The sequence below is a fragment of the Macaca mulatta genome, chromosome 2, assembly GCF_049350105.2.
Source record: "Macaca mulatta isolate MMU2019108-1 chromosome 2, T2T-MMU8v2.0, whole genome shotgun sequence".
In the NCBI taxonomy this organism is placed as follows: Eukaryota; Metazoa; Chordata; class Mammalia; order Primates; family Cercopithecidae; genus Macaca; species Macaca mulatta.
The window spans coordinates 171,064,813-171,086,323 of record NC_133407.1 but is presented as its reverse complement, the minus strand read 5'-3'; the positions used below and the strand labels follow the sequence as shown (position 1 = coordinate 171,086,323).

The following is a 21,511-nucleotide window of genomic DNA, read 5'->3' as shown; positions in this document are numbered from 1 at the left end:
GGCTGCGCAATGGGTGTTGGGTGCGCTTTTTCCCAGTCCCGACGTAATTGTGTTTTTGTTCCGCAATTGGCAGCTTAGAGGCAGAGGCTCTTTCGCCTATATCTACTATAGCTTCTCCACGTATGGACCCGAAAGGCTACTGCTGCTACTACGGGGCCGGGCAGTTACTGTCTCAACTCTAGGATGTGCGTTCTTCCACTGAAAGCTCTTCTGAGGGAGGTAACCGCGCCCCGCGGGCAAGGAACTGCGCGTGCGTCCGAGGGGAGGGTGAGCCAGACAAGAGCCCTACTGCGCATGTGTGACTAGAGGGGTATTCCCTGACTGTGAAGGGAAACCTGGCTGCCTCCTGTTGGGGAGGCGTCTTATTGGTCTCCTGTACGCGTGCGCCCACTTGGGCTGTCAGTATTGGCATTTGTCCCCCCTCCCCGCAGGCTCTGTGCGCTTTTCCTACGGTACGCTGGGAGGCTTTGGGCAAGTTACTTACCCAACCTGGGGTTTAGTGTCCTCAACCTATTAAAAGAGGGCCTTAGACTCATTGATTCCTACGATCTCCTCCATTTCAAACACTAGTTCAGTAAAACTTTACAGCAGTGTTTCAGATATTTCCATTTTGGTCGTTATTGTAATGAAGTCTGTCCTAATAAGCTTTTTCCTTAGAGGGAAAAGAGGAGGAAAATACAATTCTGAAAGTCTCGTCTTACAGCAAAACTATTTACTAATAAAAGTAAAAGCTAGGCCGGGCGCGGTGGCTCACGCCTGTAATCCAGCACTTTGGGAGGCAGAGGCGGGCGGATCACGAGGGCAGGAGTTCGAGACCAGCCTGGCCAACACAGTGAAACCCCGTCTCTACTAAAAAGACAAAAATGAGCCGGGCGTGGTGGCGGGCGCCTGTAGTCCCAGCTACTCTGGAGGCTGACGCAGGAGAATCGCCTTGAGTCCCTGTAGGTGGAGGTTGCAGTGAGCCACGACCGTGCCGTTGCAGTCTATCTAGCCTTGGGGACAGAGCGAGACTTTGTCTCAAAATACATAAATAAAATTTAAAAATAAAAGCTGAAATTGCTTTGAAGAATTCTTTTCTGCTGTTGCAAAGTGTCATTTGCTCGTCTGCTATCTTTGTCAGCACGTCTAATCTGGTTCTACCTTTTCTGTCTCTAGAGTACTCCTCTTATCAGATTTTCACTTTCCTTTTCTCATAGTTTCTTCTGTACGCCTCAGCTTTCTTGGTGTTGATATAGTCATAGCCAAACATTTTTTAAAAATTCCTTTTCTGTTCTCACCATCGATGGTATTTGCGTTTAGGGTCTGCCAACAAGGTTGTTCAAGAAAGTGTTTTTCTCTTTAAGGCAATTAAAAAACAGTGGAATGGAAAAACAGTGCTGTAGTCATCCTATAATATGCTCCGTGTCGACAATGTATACGTTCCTGCTAGGTGCCGTATTCATTGCTTTAAGCTCAAGTCGCATCTTACTGGTGAAGTATTCTGCCAATGAAGGTAAGTTAAGACTGGGTATATGTATGGAGCACTTCCATCTAATCACATCTCTCTCATCTTTGGTTTTCTTATATATAACATGGAGATAATAATGCCTTTTGCTTCATGTGAGTGATAAAGCATATTTGAAATTGATTATTTAACCTTGCATTCCTCAACAAGAAAAAATGTTTGATACTGGATGAAATGTGAGTCAAGAACCAGTCATAACATTTGACTATTGCTTCAATCAGCAGGTGTTTCTGGACCTATAGCAAAATGTGTAATTGCACCTTATTTTGAAGTAGAAGGATATATTTGTTTGGTCACTTGGCATTTGTGAGGTACTTACTATTGTAATTACTGTATCAATGGTAAAGTGTCAGCATTATATTGGGCAATGATACTGTGTCAACAGTATAAATTATAAGCTCTGATAAGTATGTATTTAAGAAATTTTTTTTATGTAAGGATTTAAGCAAACACTTTAATTCCACAAAACTGTATTGAGTACTTCTTACTAGTTATTGAGGTGAGGATACATACAATCATGACATGACCTTTAATGGTCTACTTGGAGAGTCAGATGTGTACCTAAGTCTCTACTGCAGTTAACATTTATCTGCCAGGCACTAGTCTAAGTATTAGCAGCTGGTTCAAAGTGCATAAGTTATAGACCTTGTCCTCAAGACTTAGTTTATTAGGAGAGACATAAATGTAAACACATCATGAAAATCCATTATAATAACTGCAATAATTGATATATCCTGAAGATGCAGAGATTATCTAGAGGATAAAGCTATATATTCTGTTTGGTAGGGGACGATGTGGAGTTCAAATGGATCAGAGAACAATTCTCTGATTAGGGGACAGTTGATCCACTAGAAGTCAAGGTGAACAAGAGTATTCAAAACAGAGGCAACAGCCTGTAAAAGGGAACAGAGGCATAAAAAGCAGGATATGTAGTTTGAAATTACCAAGCAAAAAGTTTAAGGACTAGCAGCCAGGTGCAGTGGCTCATGCCTGTCATCCCAGCACTTTGGGAGGCCTAGGCGGGCAGATCACTTGAGGTCAGGAATTTGAGACCAGGTTGGCCAACATGGTGAAACCCCATCTCTACTAGAAATACAAAAAATTAGCTGGGTGTGTTGGCATATGCCTATAATCCCAGCTACTCGGGAGACAAGCAGGAGAATGAACCCGGGAGGCAGAAGTTGCAGTGAGCCGAGATCATGCCACTGCACTCCAGCCTGGGCAACAGAGCAAAACTGTCTCAAAAAAAAAAAAAAAAAAAAGAATAAAAGAAATATAAGGACTCAGAAGAGAGAGAAGGAGTGGTTGGCTGGAGAGAGGTTGGTAAGTCTCAGATTATTAAGGACTTCATATTCCATGGTAAGGAGCTAGGACCTTAGTCTCTAGGCCAGTCTGAGGGATAAAGGATACTTGAAGGATTATAAATAGGAAGGTAAAATGAGGGCCTATTGTGGTAACTGGATGGCAGTGGAAAAGACAGGAAGCTCAATATCCAGTTAAGGGGTTATTGCAAATTAAAGCCATAGGTGATGAAGACTAACATTGTTTTGGAAGTAGTAAGATAGATAAGGAGTATTCAGAACATAGAAAAGACAGGATTTGGAGAATGTGTTAAATATGAAAATTAAAAGAGATAACATTGTATAGCTCCAGGGTTTCTGGTTTGAATGCTGAGTGGATTGATGTTCTCAGCTGAGATGGAGACTATTAGGAGGAAGAGTAGGTTGGGCAGAGTTTGAAAAGATTGTAGTTGAAGAGGTCAGGAGCTATGTCCTTACTGCAGTTTTCTGCAGTATCTGGCATATCATGCACATGAAAGAAATGCCAATTATATTAATAAGAGGTAGGTTTTCATTTGGATTTTTATAGTGGGCAATAAGTTAAATGTTCTAGAATATAGATTTGGGGACATTAATGTTAAATTGATACTTAAAACTTAAGGAACAGAGAGAGGGAATGAGAAAATAAAGAAGGCCAAATTCCGAGGAATGCCAGCATTTAAGTGGCATGAGGACACTCAAAAGCATTAAGGAGAAATCGTTAGCAAGATGGGATAACTAAATGCACATGACTCATAGAAAGGCAAGAAAGAGTTTGAAGACTGATAAAGATTTGCGACATCATGATAAGCTAAAGATTAAAGGATACCCTTTAGAATTAAGAATGAGAAGATGTTTGATAATCTCAGAGAGGAGTTAGTTTCAGAAATCAGATTACTTGGAGGTGAGACCTGAATGGAAAGTGAGTAAAGGGCACAAAGAATGTTGACACTGTTTCAGGGAGAGATGGAGAAGGTATGGTAGCTAGAGGGTGTAGTATTTTATATTTTGTTTTTCAGATGGGAGAGTTTTGAGCATGTTCATAGGCCAAGGGCAGTAAACCAGTTAGTAGAGAGGAAGATAAAGATACACTAGGCTGGGCGTGGTGGCTCACGCCTATAATCCCAGCACTTTGGGAGGCCAAGGCGTGTGGATCATGAGGTCAGGAGATCAAGACCATCCTAGCTAGCACAGTGAAACCCCGTCTCTACTAAAAATACAAAAAATTAGCCGGGCTGAGGCAGGAGAATGGCGTGAAGCTGGGAGGCGGAGCTTGAAGTCAGCTGAGATCAGGCCATCGCACTCCAGCCTGGGCAACAGAGCAAGACTCCATCTCAAAAAAAAAAAAAAAAAAAAAAAAAAGGATACACTGAAGCCAAAGGAAATGGAGCCAAGTATCTGAGGAGAAGGGAAGATTTGTTTTGTTTTGAGATGGAGTCTCGCTCTGTCTGGAGTGCACTGGCGCGATCTCGGCTCACTGCAACCTCCACCTCCCAAGTTCAAGCATTCTCTTGCCTCAGCCTCCCAAGTAGCTGAGATTACAGGCATGTGCCGCCATGCTCAGCTATTTTTTTTTTTTGTATTTTTAGTAGAGATGTGGTTTCACCATGTTGGCCAGGCTGGTCTCAAAACTCCTGACCTCAAGTGAGCCACCCACCTTGGCCTCCCAAAGTGCTGGGATTACAGGCATGAGCCACCATACCCGGCCTGAAGGGAAGGTTTTAAAGGGGAGATTAGATGAATAGCCAGGCCTTGGCCCTTTCCTCTGGGGCTGAAGGGAAACCAGTGAGGATGAATGCCATGTAGAAAGGTATGTTAGTGTGGGCAGGAGATATGTGGAGGGAAGTCACATACCATGTTGTCATATGGTCTGGGATCGGCCATGAAAGAACTGCAAGAAAACCACTGAAAAGCAAGAACAAGCTAAAGAACAGTGACAAGGGTTTGAAAGTTATAATCCAAAGTCCCTCCTTCTTATGTGCACATGTTGGCTTATGTGTATCATGATGGATCATGAGAAGTATCATTGGAGGATAACAGTGTGAGTTAAGTCTAGCATTTAACTGAGAAAAAGGAGATGTTTTGACTGTGCTTTGAATGATGGGGTAAGTTGAACAGGCAGATATTTAAATTCAGGTGAACATTTATTAAGTGCCTACTAAGTGCCAGGTATATGAGGGTGACAAACATGGTCCATTTCTTGTAAGGATCTTCCATTCCATTTCATTCCGCACACTTCCAATGTGACAAGTAGTGCCATAGAGGTTTAGAGGTAGTGCTATAAGAACAGAGATGAATGAAGTATTGATTCTGATTAGTTTGAGAAGGTCAAGAGAAACCACAGAAGAGAGGAAGAAAGTGTTCTGGATAGACAGTGTCCACTTGGTTTTTTTCCCCCTACACTTGGCCAATTTTGGTTTAATGTGACTGAGAGAAGCAAGCAAATATTTTCAAAAGTGGGGAAAATGCATTCCTGAAAATAGTACCCAATAAAGTTTATGTTTATCCTTGGCAAAATTGTAAAGCAAGTTGTTTGTAAGCATTTAGAAGAGATGGGTAAAAGTTGAGATGAAGTCATACCAACCAAACCTCACTTCCTAATTCTATTGGTTTGCAATTTAGGACTTAGCTTTCCAACTCATTAGTGGGTTTGGATGTGTCCAAGTATTTCCTCTCGGCCCTAAAGGTAGCAGAGCCCTAGGCCAGTTGCCTCTTGCCTCAGATAGTTTCCTTCTTCCATTTATCCCAGAGTGCCAGACAAATATTAATGTTTTCCGTGTGTACGATGATATAAAACAGATTGGAAGACTCTTAGGGGAATGTCATAGACAGAATGTACCTCAATTGTAGCAAGGCAAACAAATCACAAGAAAAATTATGAGCTGAGTAATAATTCAGCAGGTCAGTTTATAACTGATGAGTCGGTGTTGACTGATGGTCAATTTAGTAGGCAGTCTCTAATGCCATGCCGCGGAGCATTCTTTGCCCTTAGTCCTAGCCTCCTCAACATATTTATTAGCAACTTGGATGAAGACATGAGAGGCATGTTTAACAAATTCAAGGATAATAAAAAGCCAAATGGGATAGGGATAGCCAATACATTAGGTGAATTGATTAAAAAATCCAAAGGAGCAAAGCTAACTGGAAGAAACTTAATATAGCCAGTAGTAAATCCAGCTTTTAAGTTTTTAAACAATTATAAGTTATACTGTATATAAACATATATAGAATAAAATGTATAGTTAAAAAACATTTCTGTTACATTTCAGAAAACAAGTATGATTATCTTCCAACTACTGTGAATGTGTGCTCAGAACTGGTGAAGCTAGTTTTCTGTGTGCTTGTGTCAGTCTGTGTTATAAAGAAAGGTAAGTCTTGAAATGGTGCTATATACTTGTTAAAAATCACAAGACCAAAAAATGTTAGAACTGAAAGGAACATTTTATATCATTTAGCTTAGTCTATTAAACTTTATATGAGGAAGCTAAGATACAAACATAAGTTTGTTTTAGAGGTAGAGAAACAAGCTCAAAGAGAAAGTGTTATGCAGAGCTGCATAGGAAGGGGAGGAGCTGGGACACCAACTTACGTTTCCTAATGCCCTTCCTATTACTCTATCTTGTTGCTTGTTCTGTGATAGTTGTTGCAGTAAGTTAGTTTTCATTCAAATTAAAGATTTTCTAAACCATGTGCTGTCTAACTTGAGATGTATCATATTTCAAAATAGTTCCCATTTCCTACAGGGAAGGTAGAATAGTGCAGTGGCATCAGAGACTGTTCTGGGGCAGATTATTTTCTCTGAGCTCCAGTTTTCTGAGCTATCACATAGGGATACTAATTCATTTCTCAAATGTAAAGTATATAGTCTTCATGGAATGTATATGCTCTTTAATGTATATTAATTCTTCACCTTAGTTCCCCAATTATTGCACCTCCGCTCCCTCTGCCTCTTTTATTTACCTTCACACGAGGTAAACATAAACTTTAGAGCATTAAAGTGTTTGCCCAGCAAGATCTCTTTTCATACCCCAGGGTTTCAAACTTTGCAGTTTCTAGTTAGTGACTACTTTTCTTAATCTCATAAAACTCATGATTTGCAGGGCCTTAAACTACCTTTGTTTTCTTTTTGTTTTACGTTCTCTGCTACAGTGCCTAAGTTTTTAGAAACCTAGAGATGGAATAATAACTGACTAGGATTACTAAAAGTTAACTTTCTCTAGTTCCATATGTATCAATTTCGATTTAGTATCCCCCTTTCCTGATTTGCCCTGGGGGGCAAAAATTCCAGTATGAAGGCTTGGTTTTTTTTTTTGTTTTTTTTTGTTTTTGTTTTTGTTTTTTTTAACTTATTCTCACTTGTTGATCTCCCTCTTGGCCTTATGCTCTTACAGCAGTAAGTGAAACCACATATATATCCTGAGTTGCCTTAAGTAATACTTCTGTTATCTCAAATTAATGGGAATTAGGATAACCAGTAGTCCTAAGGTTGTTGCTGGTTGTCAGTGATGAAGCTGGTGGGTTGAAGAGAGACAGTAATGAAATTCCCTATTGTCTTTGATTACTTTTAGCTAATATTCTCTTATGGAGGCACGTTTATGAAGCTCCCTTTAAATAATTGTATCAGTAATCAAGTGCAGTGGAATTTCTCTAAAAACGTGGGCATTCTCATCAAGGTCATTTATTTACACTGTATTTCTTTCTAAGATCATCAAAGTACAAATTTGAAATATGCTTCCTGGAAGGAATTCTCCAATTTCATGAAGTGGTCCATTCCTGCCTTTCTTTATTTCCTGGATAACTTGATTGTCTTCTATGTCCTGTCCTATCTTCAACCAGTAAGTAAATATAACAAAGAAACTATCATTGAAAAGATATGGAGAAATAAATCCCAGAATTAATTTTTTTTTTTAAATCATTTTTGTTGGGATTGTTAGTTCCTCATTGCCCTCACTGGCCTTCCTGAGATTTCCCCAGAATTATCTGAGTACTGAATTATCAATACGCATTCCAGATTCTCTTAAATGGTCAAGATTACTGTATTAAACTGGGCTGACTACCATGGGGGAGTTTCTCCCTAGGCCAAGGAATCCGAAGCCACCTCTTTTTATGTAACCCTAATTAGTATACCTATTTTCTGAGACGTCCTGTGGCCACTAACCTCTAATATTAATCTCAGCATCCAGGACCTCATCAAAGAGAACTTCCCTGATTAACTCAGAAAGTTACACACTCAATGTACCTTTCTTACACCTGTTTTAGTGTAGTTTGTATGAATTTTATTTGTATGGTTTTCTTTTCTGTTAGTCCTGTCATTTAACCAACAAGTTCTTCGAGGGTAGGGATCATGTCTTCCCAACTAGAAATGCCGTCTATAATTGATAATGCTGGAAATACCTCTCATCTTTCTTGGCATCCTTTATGTCAGTTTAGAAAGCCATTAGTAATCCAAACTGGAGTTTGGTTTTCTGCTTTCACCTATTACTCAGTTTGGGTCACAATAGGTCACATGGATATTTCCCCATAATATTTTATAAAATGAAGATTGCTATTGCCTTTATTGCCAAAATGTGTTTTAAATTTCTTTAAAAAGTAAATTTAGGCATTTGATTATAAATAGGATTTCTATTGCTACCACTCTTCTCTGTGAAATTTCTTAAATATAAGCAAATCAGTTTTAGAGTGGGGTGAAAAGGAGGGCTCAATACAGAACTGTATTAGCCTGTTCTCACACTGCTAATAAATACATACACCCAAGACTGGGTAATTTATAAAGGAAAGAGGTTTAATAGACTCACGGTTTAATAGACTCCAGAAGGCTGGGGAGACCTCACAATCATAGCGGAACACAAAAGAGGAGCAAAGTCATGTCTTACATGGCAGCAGGCAGGAGAACTTGTGCTGGGGAACTCCCATTTATAAAACCATCAGAACTCATGAGACTTATTCACTACCACGAGAACAGTATGGGCGAAACTGCTGCCATGATTCAATTATCTCCACCTGGCCCGGCCCTTGACCTGTGGGGATTACAATTCAAGGTGAGATTTGGGTGGGACACAGCCAAACCCTATCAAGAATTTTAGTAGAAAACAGGTGTTTGACTTTCCACAATTTAGAAGCTGCGTAACTAGGCAGGCCCAACTGCTTAAAGTTTCAATTGCCTCCTCTATAAAACAAATAATAATAATAATAATAATATATTAGTTCAAAGGCAGCGAACTGGGCCAGTTGATGACCTGAAGTTTTCTTCGACTCTGTAATGCATGCTGCTAGTAAGTGTCCAGTCCATCTAAATCTGTTCTCTCCTAAATTCTTAGAGAATTGCCGTCCCCAACAACATAATTATGCAAATTCAATAAATAAATTTTATTGTATTTTATCACAGATTTGCTCTAAACTTGTGTCTCTTTTCTGTGTCCCCCAGTACCAAAGCAAAATGGCAACTTCCTTAGTTTTCTTCCAGCTTACTGCTTTGCTCTTCTTTCCTGATTTTGTACAACCATATATCTTACAGAATAAAACACTTGCATACTCTGTGTATTGCTGTGCCTGAGCCTATTGAAGGAATTAAATAGAGATGCCTGGAATGTTTGGGGCAAAGAGCTCTGATGTTTTATTTATTTTATCCTCTTGCATGGAAAGAGTTTTCAGAATTTTCAGAATTCATCAAGCCAGTCAGGCTGCATGGTTAGGCACTTTTGCGTTGCCCTTACTGTGATTGATCAAGGCCACTATTTCCACACTTCGCAGCCACTTTCCTCTTCTCCTCTTACTCATCTCCTAACTATGGGTTCACAGGCATTTTTCTACAGAGAAGTACACTGAGAAAACCTTAAAATGGTGGTTCCCATAAGAATTCAGTAGAAAAACAACAATGTTATATTCTTGGAGTTGTTGTCATTTTTAATTGAGTTTACTCTTATGTTTAATTTAGCTGCATATTAGCCATGTTTATTTTAATTAGTGGGTATATATGACTATTAATATCTTTTGGGGTTTAATCACCTTAAAGTGATAGCAAGCAGGAAGGCAGGGTGAAGTACATCCTAAGATTTGCGTTAAAAAATTATTACTGTTGTCACATCTGATTATGGGCAGCAATGATGGAATTTCATGCTTTCCGAGCATAATGTATACATGTTCAGATTAATACTCTCATGTGTGAAATAGGACTGAATTCATAAAAACAAATGGTTTTAAAATCTGGCTGATACATTTCTAAGTGTTTAGAACAACTTGAATCAGTGCCCAGGACTGTCAAGTATGAGTTTGGTATTGAGTTACTGCAGTTCAACCAGGAAAATCGATGCATAACAATTCTTAGAATGGTAAAGATGCTTAAAAAAATCTATACTTCAATTTTCTTACTATATTAATGGTCCAAACAGTACCTGCCTTCTATGTGACCATAGAAACAGTGTTAAAAATCCATAAGGCACTTTGAGAACTTTGAAAAGTAGGCTTCATAAGCATAGTAACTGTCATTTCTAGACCTAAACCTTTGGAATTTACAAGTAATTTCAGATCTGTATATAAAGATTATTTTCACAGGCAATGCCTGGACAATAATTTGATCACATCTACATAAATTTGACAAGCGACAAAACTGGAATTTAATCCTCAGGTGAAATTGCTACCTTAATAACCCCTCTGTTTTTTGACCAAAAAGCTTTTGTTGTCAGGTGAACTGCCAAGCTAGGACATTTCTGAGGTCAGTACTTTGTTTTGGATTGTAACTCTATCTTCTGTTTCTTTCTAGGCCATGGCTGTTATCTTCTCAAATTTTAGCATTATAACAACAGCTCTTCTATTCAGGATAGTGCTGAAGTAAGTAACTTGCTGTGAAAACATATATCATACTTTAAAATAACACAGCCCAATTTCAAATGATACACCCAGAACACTGAGCCCTCAGAATCCCGAAGCCAGGATTTTGTTCCTAATTGGCTTTGTGTATTGGGCATGTTTAAGCCATGTAGAAAGCAACTCCAGTGCTAGTCCATCTAAATCCTCTGTGATCAGATGAATGAAAATGTCTTGAGCATCTTAAAAATAAGATAATTAACTGTGTTATAATTAGCATTTTCATATTTAGTGCCAGATTTTCAACAAAGAATTAATGAGCTTTTTGTGCAAAATCTTTCTGCACTAATAGGGAAGCAAATGATTCCTAAGATTGTTAATATATTTGTAATTTGGAGTTTGGAGATGATAGATAATGGCCAGTTTTTTATTAAACTATTTGAGATGAGGACGTGATTTATGCACTAATTAGCACAGGGTTTGTGTGAAAAATCTAGTCAAAATTACCATTAAGAAGGATAGGTTTTTAAACTTTTAAAAATGTTATCACCAATTTTTACTATCTCCAAGAAGACCGTTGAATAGTACGTTTTTAAGTAAATTGAGCTCTCTTCAAAGCAAAAGGCAGAGTGTCCTAAGGCAGGAAGATGATACAGGATCTGCATACTTTAGTTTAATTTCTTACTTAATGATAATGATTAAGTAAAATTAATTTCTTATTAAATTTGTTGCATTTTTTGTAATTTTACATTATCTTTTTGATTTATTGATTCTCAGTGTGCTGATAGTATGTTCTTTCATAATTTGAGTATATGAAAGGGTGACTGGCTTGGTACAAAGATTTAATTTGTTGAGTCCGTGATATATTTATTATATAAATTATATAAGATTCCTGATAAATTTTCTTTTACCCTGAGGAAACATTTAATTTGATAGCTAATGTGAGAGATAAGGAAAAAATGAACATTACATTTAGCCCAGTTTAAATGTTAGCGTTCATCGAAGTTTGTTCTACATATCTGTTTTTCAGTTTATTTGTGAATTGTGAAAATAATTCTTTAGCAAGTTAAAAATGATATTCCAAAAACATTTTGAAGTCTTTGAAATCAATTTGAATCTCACTTTGTAGTATAAAAAGTTGACTTTTGAGAAAATGTATACAAGCAATAATATTTGTATATTGATTCCTGTGATAGATGAGAGATGCACTTCTGTGAAGATAAATAGAATGGTTCCAAGACCATTTCCATATTCCAAGATGATAAAAGGATCACTATTTAATAAGGGAGTACAGGTCTCAAAAACATGTGTTTTCAAAGTGTTTGTCGTTTACTTTTAATGAGTACAGATGGTATTATACTGAAGTTGTATAATATAAAAATATTATATCAAAATTACATCAGTTTAAAACTGAATTTACTAAAGACTAAAAGTATGTATTGCCTGACTTGAAATTGGCCAGTAGCTCTAGTTCTATCCTATAGTAAGTATTCCTTGTTAACTTTTTAAGCATTTAACTATTTGTTTTAAGAAAGTTCATTCTAAGTTTAAATCTAAATTAAATTTTAAATATTTGCTTTTAATACTAATTATAATATTGATTACATTTTGCTAATTTTAATAATTAACTCTGGTATGAGTTAAAGTTCAAAAACGTTTCTATATACTTTCTTATTTTCAGAGGAATAATATTGATTCTTAGACATATATTTGCTTTGTTGTTGACATCTCTCTGTTTTGAATCCTTGGAAAGCAGCATGCTAATAATCTAATGTTGTCTTTTATGAGAATGTCTTTTAAGTGTTTTATTACTTTTTTTAATTTTTTGAGACAGAGTCTCACTCTGTCACCCGGGCTGGAGTGCAATGCCACCATCTTGGCTCATTGCAACCTCCTCTTCCCGTGTTCAAGCAATTCTTGTGCCTCAGCCTCCCAAGCAGCTGCGACTACAGGCGCACACCACCACGGCCAGCTAATTTTTGTATTTTTAGTAGAGACAGAGTTTCACCATTTTGGCCAGGCTGGTCTCAAACTCCTAACCTCAGGTGATCCACCCACCTTGGCCTCCCAAAGTGCTGGGATTACAGGTGCGAGCCACTGCGCCTGGCCTTACTACATTTTTTAACTCTTTTTTCTAATTGTGGTATAAAAAGAAAAAAAAATTTTTTGCCATCTTAATTTTTTTGGGGGGGTGGGCACAGAATCTTGCTCTGTTGCCAGGCTGGAGCACAGTGGCGCGATATCAGCTCACTGCAACCTCCACCTCCCGAGTTCAAGTGATTCCCCTGCCTCAGTCTCCCAAGTAGCTGGTATTACAGGCACATGCTACCACGCACAGCTAATTTTTTGTATTATAGTAGAGACGGGGTTTCACCATGTTGGCCAAGATGGTCTCAATCTTCTGACCTTGTGATCCACCTGCCTCAGCCTCCGGAAGTGTTGGGATTACAGGCATGAGCCACCACATCTGGCCCATCTTAACAATTTTTAAGCGTACAGTTTAGTAGTGTTAAGTATATTCATGATGTTGTGAAGTAGATGTTGAACTTTTTCACCTTACGAATTTGAAACTCTAAGTCCATTAAACAACTCTCCTTTCCCTGCTTCACCCTAACCCCTAATAACTACCATTTCACTCTCTGTTTCTATGAATTTGACTACTTTAGATTCCTCATATGAATAGAATCATACAGTATTTTTCTTTTTGTGACTGGCTTATTTCACTTAGCTTAGCATATTGTCTTCATGGTTCATCCATGTAGCATGTGACAGGATTTCCTTCTGTTTTTTAAAGCTGAAAAATCTCATTGATGTATATGCTTTTATTACATTTTGAAGTCAACTTAACTTTGTTCTATTTTGATCTTTTTGGAGTTGGTGGTTTGCATTGGTTTTCCCTATTTAATTTACTCTTTGTGAATCATTTGATGGTCTTTTTGCCCTTTGTGATTAAGTTTTGACCTAGGAGTAGCAGCTTAATAGTTCTATCACATATTCTTTGTTTGCCACTTTTCATTTATAATATTAAATCTGTTGTCATACTTGATTGTAGCAGACCTATCAAATACCTTTCCCATACAGGTAAAGAATACAAGGCTACAAAATAAAATAAAATAATTTTAAAAAATTTTTTTAAAGAAAAAACAAAAATAATTTAAAAAATTCTTAAAAAGAATATAAAGCTACAAAAGCAGGCAAAAGTAAGTCTGGTAACTACTGCAAGGATTACTTGGAGGAATTTGAAAGTGGGAAAAAGAAAAATATTATCTAAATGTCCTATTGTCTTTTCTAAAAAGAATAAAATACCTAAAGGCATTATCATAAAAGACAATATTAGATTATTAGCATGTTATTTTCCAAGGATTCAAACTTAATGTGAATGTATGGATTTGTTCTTTGAAGTATGAGCCACTGGTTCATGGTAGAAACTGGTAGCAGGCGTTATGCCTTGTAGCCTGCTTCTCTGGTTTGCTTGTAACCTAAGCAAAGTTGTATAATCTTGTTTGCTTTAGCTTTGGGAAATGATACCAACCTAAACATTGAGACTGGAGGCAAAAGATAACCAAGACCAGCACTTACTTTTACCTAAAAAATGTATATAAGTTTCTCTGATTTCCTCAAAGAGAGGGTATGGAAAAAAATTATTTAAAAATACATTTTCAAACATGGTGGATGTGTAGGAAGTAAAGGGAAAGTTTAGTTGCTGTAAAAAGAACAGAGAAAAGTGCCACTCAGTGGTAGTACAAGCATTTCTCCAGAATCATTCATTCACTTGATAAATTTTCTCTTTGATTTCTCATTATAAATCTGCCCCTTGTCACTCTCTCTGTGCTACTAAGAAATGTGTTTTGTACAGTTTCTGGAGAAAACAATTTTGTGAGTCTTTCCATTTAATTGTCTTCATACCCTGCATTAGTTTACCAAATATAGAAGTGCTTTTATGTGACACAATTTGAACCTATTGCTTAGTTGCTAGGAAAACTTATAGTTGTGAATCATATACGTAAGTATATATAGAAAATAAACAATTTATTTTAACTTAGAGTATGTCAATATACATGTATTCATCATTCTTCTAATGCTGAGCTGAAGCGCCTCCTTTGAGTATGTTACTGATTGAAGTTCCTTAGCTCACCTGTATGTTATTAGAAAACAGCTTTTTAGCTTCTGAATGATTTACTTTCCCTTAATCTTCCCAAAGTGTTCAACTTAGTTTTCATAAACACAGCTTCTTGTCTTTTACTCATCGTTTCTCATTTGTGTAATCTTTATGTAGGGACAACAGTGAGGTCACCTGGCAAAAACATGTTTAGGAACAGAGATTCTGTGAGCAAACAATTCACTTGGGAGCAGAGGCCCTCAAAAAGAGTAGCCTCCTAGCCACAGGCATTCAGCTCTGAGCATTCATTACTATGTTTTACAGAGGCAGTGGAGAGATGAGTGGAGTGAGCTTCCACTGTTTTGTATCAGTTAAACTGAAGAACGAATTCAGTCATGCAGACTCAGTTGTCATTTCAGATTGTCAGCTGACTTTACAGGGTAATTTGTTAAGCTTTATTTTCTTTCCTAAAAATCTACCATTTTTAATTTTTAGCTTAATCCTTAATAAATTTTACATTCCTTAGAGCATTACCTTGAATGAGTAATTGTTTACAGAAGGTGTTGTTTAGCTTAAGGATTTCTTTTTTCTTAATATCAATATTAGTGACAAGTGTGTAGCTGCTAGAAAACTTTTAAAGGAACTGTAGATTACATCATTGCCTCACTTGTATGTGATTTGCAATAATTAATTTTAGAATTTTTTTTGTAAAATGGACACCCATTTTTTTTATCTCTGTGGTCATTCTATTTGTTTTCTGCTACTGAATGTGTACCAGCTGCACCTTCAGAAATTTAAGTGATTAGTTCACAGTTTCTCACCTGATGACATAAGACTGCGCTAACCCCATCAGTAAGCTCTAGATCTGGCTATTTGAAAATTACTTACGTATGAGAAAGCATATACTAGTGTGCACAGGTGTGCTGCTATCTAGGCTAGTCTGTGCATTTAGCAGTTTCAGAGCATGAAGCTTTATATGCATACAACTTCCTATATGTGCATCCTGGAAACTTATAATTATACTTAGGAGGTATGATGATGCAGAAGGAAGACATATAAAACCATGGATCCGATTCCTTCCTTAGTCTTTAAGTACATGACCTTGGGAAATCTGTTAGGTTAACTGTTTCCTCCCTTAGAGCAGGAATGCCTAAGTGCATGGTAGGTGCTCAATAAATGCTCCAGTGTTATACAAATTCTCATAACTTCTGGTTCCCACCTATTGCTTTACACTTCTGCATTTTTTATGTTCCTCTTTTTTTCTTGGTGTTCCCCTTCTTTGCCTAACTAACTGATCTTCAAACATCAAGATTTTGTTCCCCCAAGAGGCCTCCTGACAACGCCAGTGAGAATGAGATATTCCTCTTTTCTTTGTCAACATTGTACATTCTTGTTGCCTTTGCATAGACTCTTCCCTCTGCCTGGATATATCACCAACTCCTTTTTCACATGATAAACTTCAATTTGTTTTTCATCTTTTAGCTCAAGTGTCATTTCCTCTTTGAAGCAATACCTGACTATTTACAGATTCTAGTGTTCCTCAGTATACTCCAGTTGTCCCATTAATCACTTTTCACACATACTGAGATCATTTAGTTTCATTGTTTTCTCACTATTAAAGCATAAATTCCTTGAACATGGAGATAAATCATCTTTATCTCCCCAGCTTGCCTGGCACGTAGTAACTGCTTATTAAACATCTGTTGAATAGAATGAATCAGCAAAATGGAATAACAATAGTACATATCCTTTATATATCACAAGTTTGTTGCTAAGGAAAATAAATAAAAGATTGTTAGGACTATGTAAACTGAAATACTGCCCAAAATAACATTTTTCTTTGCCTTGTCAACCATCAGTTTGCTGTTTAATGCTCTATGATTAGGCCATGAATCTAGAGCTAACCTTCTTCTTTAAATCTTTTTTGGGTTATGGACACCTTTAAAGATTTGACAAAACTTTGCAGGATCTCCTGCATAGGGAGAAATTCATCTACGCACAAGATTTCTGAAGCTCATCTACATTCTTTCTGGTTCTGGGAAACCAGGTTGAGAATCTCTGCTGTAACTTTATAGTGTGATAAAAGTTATTGTGCCAGAGGTCCAAGATCAGCTCTAGAGGTAGAAAGAAGGCCATGTTAAACTTGTAGGTTAAAAAGACCTACACAGAGGGGAAATGACTTGAGCAACCTTAAGGGATAGGTGTTATAAAAATGAATTAAAACATTAAATTGGAGAGACAGGCACCAACAGGTTTTCTCTGAACTTGAATAGTAGGAAATGCTAACAAAAACTGGGACCAGTTTATTCAACCAAATACTCAAGTGTCTGAGTTTTCAGTAGAAACTGTTGATATGGGGGGAAAACAGTAGTAAAATCTTGTTTTTCATCTTTGAACAGGAAGCGTCTAAACTGGATCCAGTGGGCTTCCCTCCTGATTTTATTTTTGTCTATTGTGGCCTTGACTGCCGGGACTAAAACTTTACAGCACAACTTGGCAGGACGTGGATTTCATCACGATGCCTTCTTCAGCCCATCCAATTCCTGCCTTCTTTTCAGAAGTGAGTGTCCCAGAAAAGACAATTGTACAACAAAGGAATGGACTTTTCCTGAAGCTAAATGGAACACCACAGCCAGGGTTTTCAGTCACATCCGTCTTGGCATGGGCCATGTTCTTATTATAGTCCAGTGTTTTATTTCTTCAATGGCTAGTATTTATAATGAAAAGATATTGAAGGAAGGGAACCAGCTCTCTGAAAGCATCTTCATACAGAACAGCAAACTCTATTTCTTTGGCATTCTGTTTAATGGGCTGACTCTGGGCCTTCAGAGGAGTAACCGTGATCAGATTAAGAACTGTGGATTTTTTTATGGCCACAATGCATTTTCAGTAGCCCTTATTTTTGTAACTGCATTCCAGGGCCTTTCAGTGGCTTTCATTCTGAAGTTCCTGGATAACATGTTCCATGTCTTGATGGCCCAGGTTACCACTGTCATTATCACAACAGTGTCTGTCCTGATCTTTGACTTCAGGCCCTCCCTGGAATTTCTCTTGGAAGCCCCATCTGTCCTTCTCTCTATATTTATTTATAATGCCAGCAAGCCTCAAGGTCCAGAATACGCACCTAGGCAAGAAAGGATCCGAGATCTAAGTGGCAATCTTTGGGAGCGTTCCAGCGGGGTAAGTTTGTGAGGGTGCTCCTTTTTGCTTGTTCTTCTCAAATTTAAAGCATAGTTAATTCAAGGAAAAAAATAAAATCAGTACTGATTTATCAAAGAATGTATTGGATCTCTGACTTTTAAAACTGAATCAACAAACATTCATTGGACTCCTGATGTTTGCAAGAGCTCATGATCAATGCTGTCAGGTGTAGAGAAAAAGTATAAGTCAATCTCAAGGACCTTATGTGTTATTTCATAGAGTACTATAGAATTATACACCTGGAAGGCACCTCACAGGTTGTCTTGTCTTGTCTCCATAGTTTTACAAGTGAAGAAACAGGCAAAATGGTTTACAGATAATAAATGAAAGAACTGGTATACCTATGTCTGACTCCAAGTCCCTTGCTCTTTCTTTTCCACCATAGTTAGGAAAATAAGCTCATTTGTGAGAGAAGTTGGTCTTTCATATTAGTAAGTCTTGTTGAATAGAAAACCTAGCTCCTCAATCCTCCCTGTAGTTATTCATAAGCCAGTATGCCAGAAGGGCAGGGTTTGTTTATTTCACTAGCAAGGTAGTTTTCAAAAGGATCCTTGCAAGGCAAGTAGGAGGAAAATATTTTCTAGAAAAATGCTTATGCAATTATTCCGAATATCTCCCAGTTGCTTGCAATTGTTTTGGAAGCCTCTGTCAGTCATTTTATTGGCAAATTGATGATCTCTTTGAAGATTCAATTAAGGAGTTAAATATATGTTTAAATAAGTGAAGTAGACATCTAGCTTTAGATTTACAATTTTCTTGAACACACAAAATATGAAATATTTTATACAATGAACATTTCACTCTTTGGGAAAAATAATCTATTGCTTAATAACATTCATGGCAGAGCTTCCCTGGGTGTAATGCCTCTGTCGTGATTCAACAGATTCTAAAGATGAAAAAATTAGGATCTTGAGTTTCAGATACCCTGCTCTTAGCCAGGGTATATATCCAGAAGTCCTGTATTCTTTTCCAACAACTGATAATGCCATTTGCTCTAATTTTTAAGTAAAAGAAAATATATATATAGATAACAAGGCCTATGAAGGCCTATTTCTCTAACCTTTAATCATTTTTCTGCAAGACCAGCAGGTGGTGCTCCTCACTTTGCTCATGTTAGCTTTGAAATTTTGAGTACTGAGTGCCCTTCACTTTTTTATCCTCTCATACTTATATAGTTAACTTTCCAAGGACGTTTTTATTTAATTTTACCAGGTTATATCTGTAGCCTAATAAGGTACGACCAATGACTTGTTAGTAAGGTTTCCCCTTAGTAATCTTTAAAAATGCTACCTTTCCAGTTTTGTTCTAATTACTGATTTCATGTTTCCTTTTAGGATGGAGAAGAACTAGAAAGACTTACCAAACCCAAGAGTGATGAGTCAGATGAAGATACTTTCTAACTGGTACCCACATAGTTGGCAGCTCTTTTGAACCTTATTTTCACATTTTCAGTATTTGTAATATTTATCTTTTCACTTTGATAAACCAGAATGTTTCTAAATCCTAATATTCTTTGCATATATCTAGCTACTCCCTAAATGGTTCCATCCAAGGCTTAGAGTACCCAAAGGCTATGAAATTCTAAAGAACTGATACAGGAGTAACAATATGAAGAATTCAGTAACATCTCAGTACTTGATAAATCAGCAAGTTATATTTGCAGATTATTTTCCTTGGCCTTCAAGTTTCCAAAAAACTTGTAATAATCATGTTAGCTATAGCTCATATATACACATAGCGATCAATTTGCCAGATATTCACAATTATTTAGTTCTAGTTTACATGCCAACGTCTTCCCTTTTTTAACGTTTTGATTATCTAGGTTGTCTCTTGAATTTTGAGGCCCTAGAGATAGTCATTTTGCGAGTAAAGAGCAATGGGACCCTTTCTAAAAATGTTGGTTGAAGGACCTAAATACCTGGCCATACCATAGATTTGGGATGATGTAGTATGTGCTAAATATTTTGCTGAAGAAGCGGTTTCTCAGACACAAAATCTCAGAATTTTAATTTTTAGAAATTCATGGGAAATTTGATTTTCGTAATAATCTTTTGATGTTTTAAACATTGGTTGCCTAGTCACCATAGTTACCACTTGTATTTTAAGTCATTTAAACAAGCCATGGTGGGGTATTTTTCGCCTCAGTTTGAGGAGAAAAATCTTGACGTCATTACTCTTGAATTATTACATTTTGGAGAATAAGAGGGCATTTTATTTTATTGGTTACTAATTCAAGCTGTGACTATTGCATATCTTTCCAAGAGTTGAGACGCTGGCTTCAGAATCATACCAGCTTGTCAGTAAAGCTGATGCCTAGGAGCTTTTAAAGGGATCCTTTCAAAAGGATCACTTAGCAAACACATGTTGACTTTTACTGATGTATGAATATTATTACTCTAAAAATAGAAAGACCAGTAATATATAAGTCACTTTACAGTGCTACTTCACACTTAAAAGTGCATGGTATTTTTCATGGTATTTTGCATGCAGCCAGTTAACTCTCGTAGATAGAGAAGTCAGGTGATAGATTATTTTAAAAATGAGCAAACAAAAGTGGGTAATGATAGAAGAGTGGGCTTTAACTGGCAGGCCTGTATGTTTACAGACTACCATACTGTAAATATGAGCTTTATGGTGTCATTCTCAGAAACTTATACATTTCTTCTCTCCTTTCTCCTAAGTTTCATGCAGATGAATATGAGGTAATACTGTTATAAATTCATTTGTGATATCCACAATAATATGACTGGCAAGAATTGGTGGAAATCTGTATTAAATTAGTTGTTAAACCTATGTCTTGTGTTGCCACTCTGTCATATAGGGTGTGATGTGGAGTACTTTTAATCTTAAAAAATAGAGTGAGACAAAAACCCACACAACTTTTAAAACTTTCTCTTTAAGTAGATCTTAACTTCTAAGAATAACAAAGGCATTTTAATCAGTTATGTGAAATAGGAAGATTATATCTATTACGGCAATTTATTTTAAAGGTAAGGGAAATGAGGTACAGCAGGACCTTTTTAGGAAATGTGGCATACAAAACATTTTTATCTTATAAAACAAAAATTACAAAATTATTTTTACAAAAGTATCACATGCAGAATACATAAATAGCAGATTTCAGTAGTGCATGGAGATTGATTTTCTTATTTACAATTATTTTTGTTCCTCACCTTCCTCTTTGGAAAGCATTTTTTGCACAAAGTTAAGTTTACTTATGTTAACTTGCCACTTATTGAGAGAGGGAGAGAAAGAGTGAGAGCACAAGATCATGTGCTGGAACTAAAAATGTTAAGTTCTATTCGACCCAGCAATCCCTGTATTGGGTATCTAATAAATCGTTTTATCAAAAAGACATCCCACTGGTACGTTTATCACAGCAGTATTCACAGTAACAAAATCGTGGACTCAACCTGAATGTCCATCAGTGGTGCCTGGAATAAGAAAATGTGGTACATATACACCATGGAATACTTTGCAGCCATAAAAAATAGTGAAACCATGTGCTTTACAAAACATGGATGCAGCTGGAAGCCATTATCCTAACTGAAATAATTCAGAAAAGAAAATCAAATACCACATATT

At 37.0% G+C, this 21,511-nt stretch overlaps 1 protein-coding gene across 6 annotated transcripts; it reads left to right on the top strand.

The window, feature by feature from the left end:
- Nucleotides 1-4: 4 nt before the first annotated feature.
- On the top strand, nt 5-20,726 carry SLC35A5 (solute carrier family 35 member A5). 6 transcript variants are annotated; one of them, XM_028843287.2, is made up of 8 exons: nt 58-185; nt 1,344-1,492; nt 6,093-6,191; nt 7,528-7,658; nt 10,583-10,650; nt 17,125-17,285; nt 17,758-17,905; nt 19,261-20,719. In XM_028843287.2, coding segments are annotated over exons 1-7 (729 nt in total). In that variant the 5' UTR covers nt 58-183; the 3' UTR covers nt 17,877-17,905; nt 19,261-20,719.
- The last annotated feature ends 785 nt before the right edge of the window (nt 20,727-21,511 follow it).

Excerpts from the sequence above, each read along its gene's own strand:
- SLC35A5 (XM_015129809.3), top strand. Across the intron at positions 1,493-6,092 it reads GAAGTATTCTGCCAATGAAG|AAAACAAGTATGATTATCTT; the intron begins GTAAGTTAAGAC and ends GTTACATTTCAG. Across the intron at positions 6,192-7,527 it reads AGTCTGTGTTATAAAGAAAG|ATCATCAAAGTACAAATTTG; the intron begins GTAAGTCTTGAA and ends TTTCTTTCTAAG.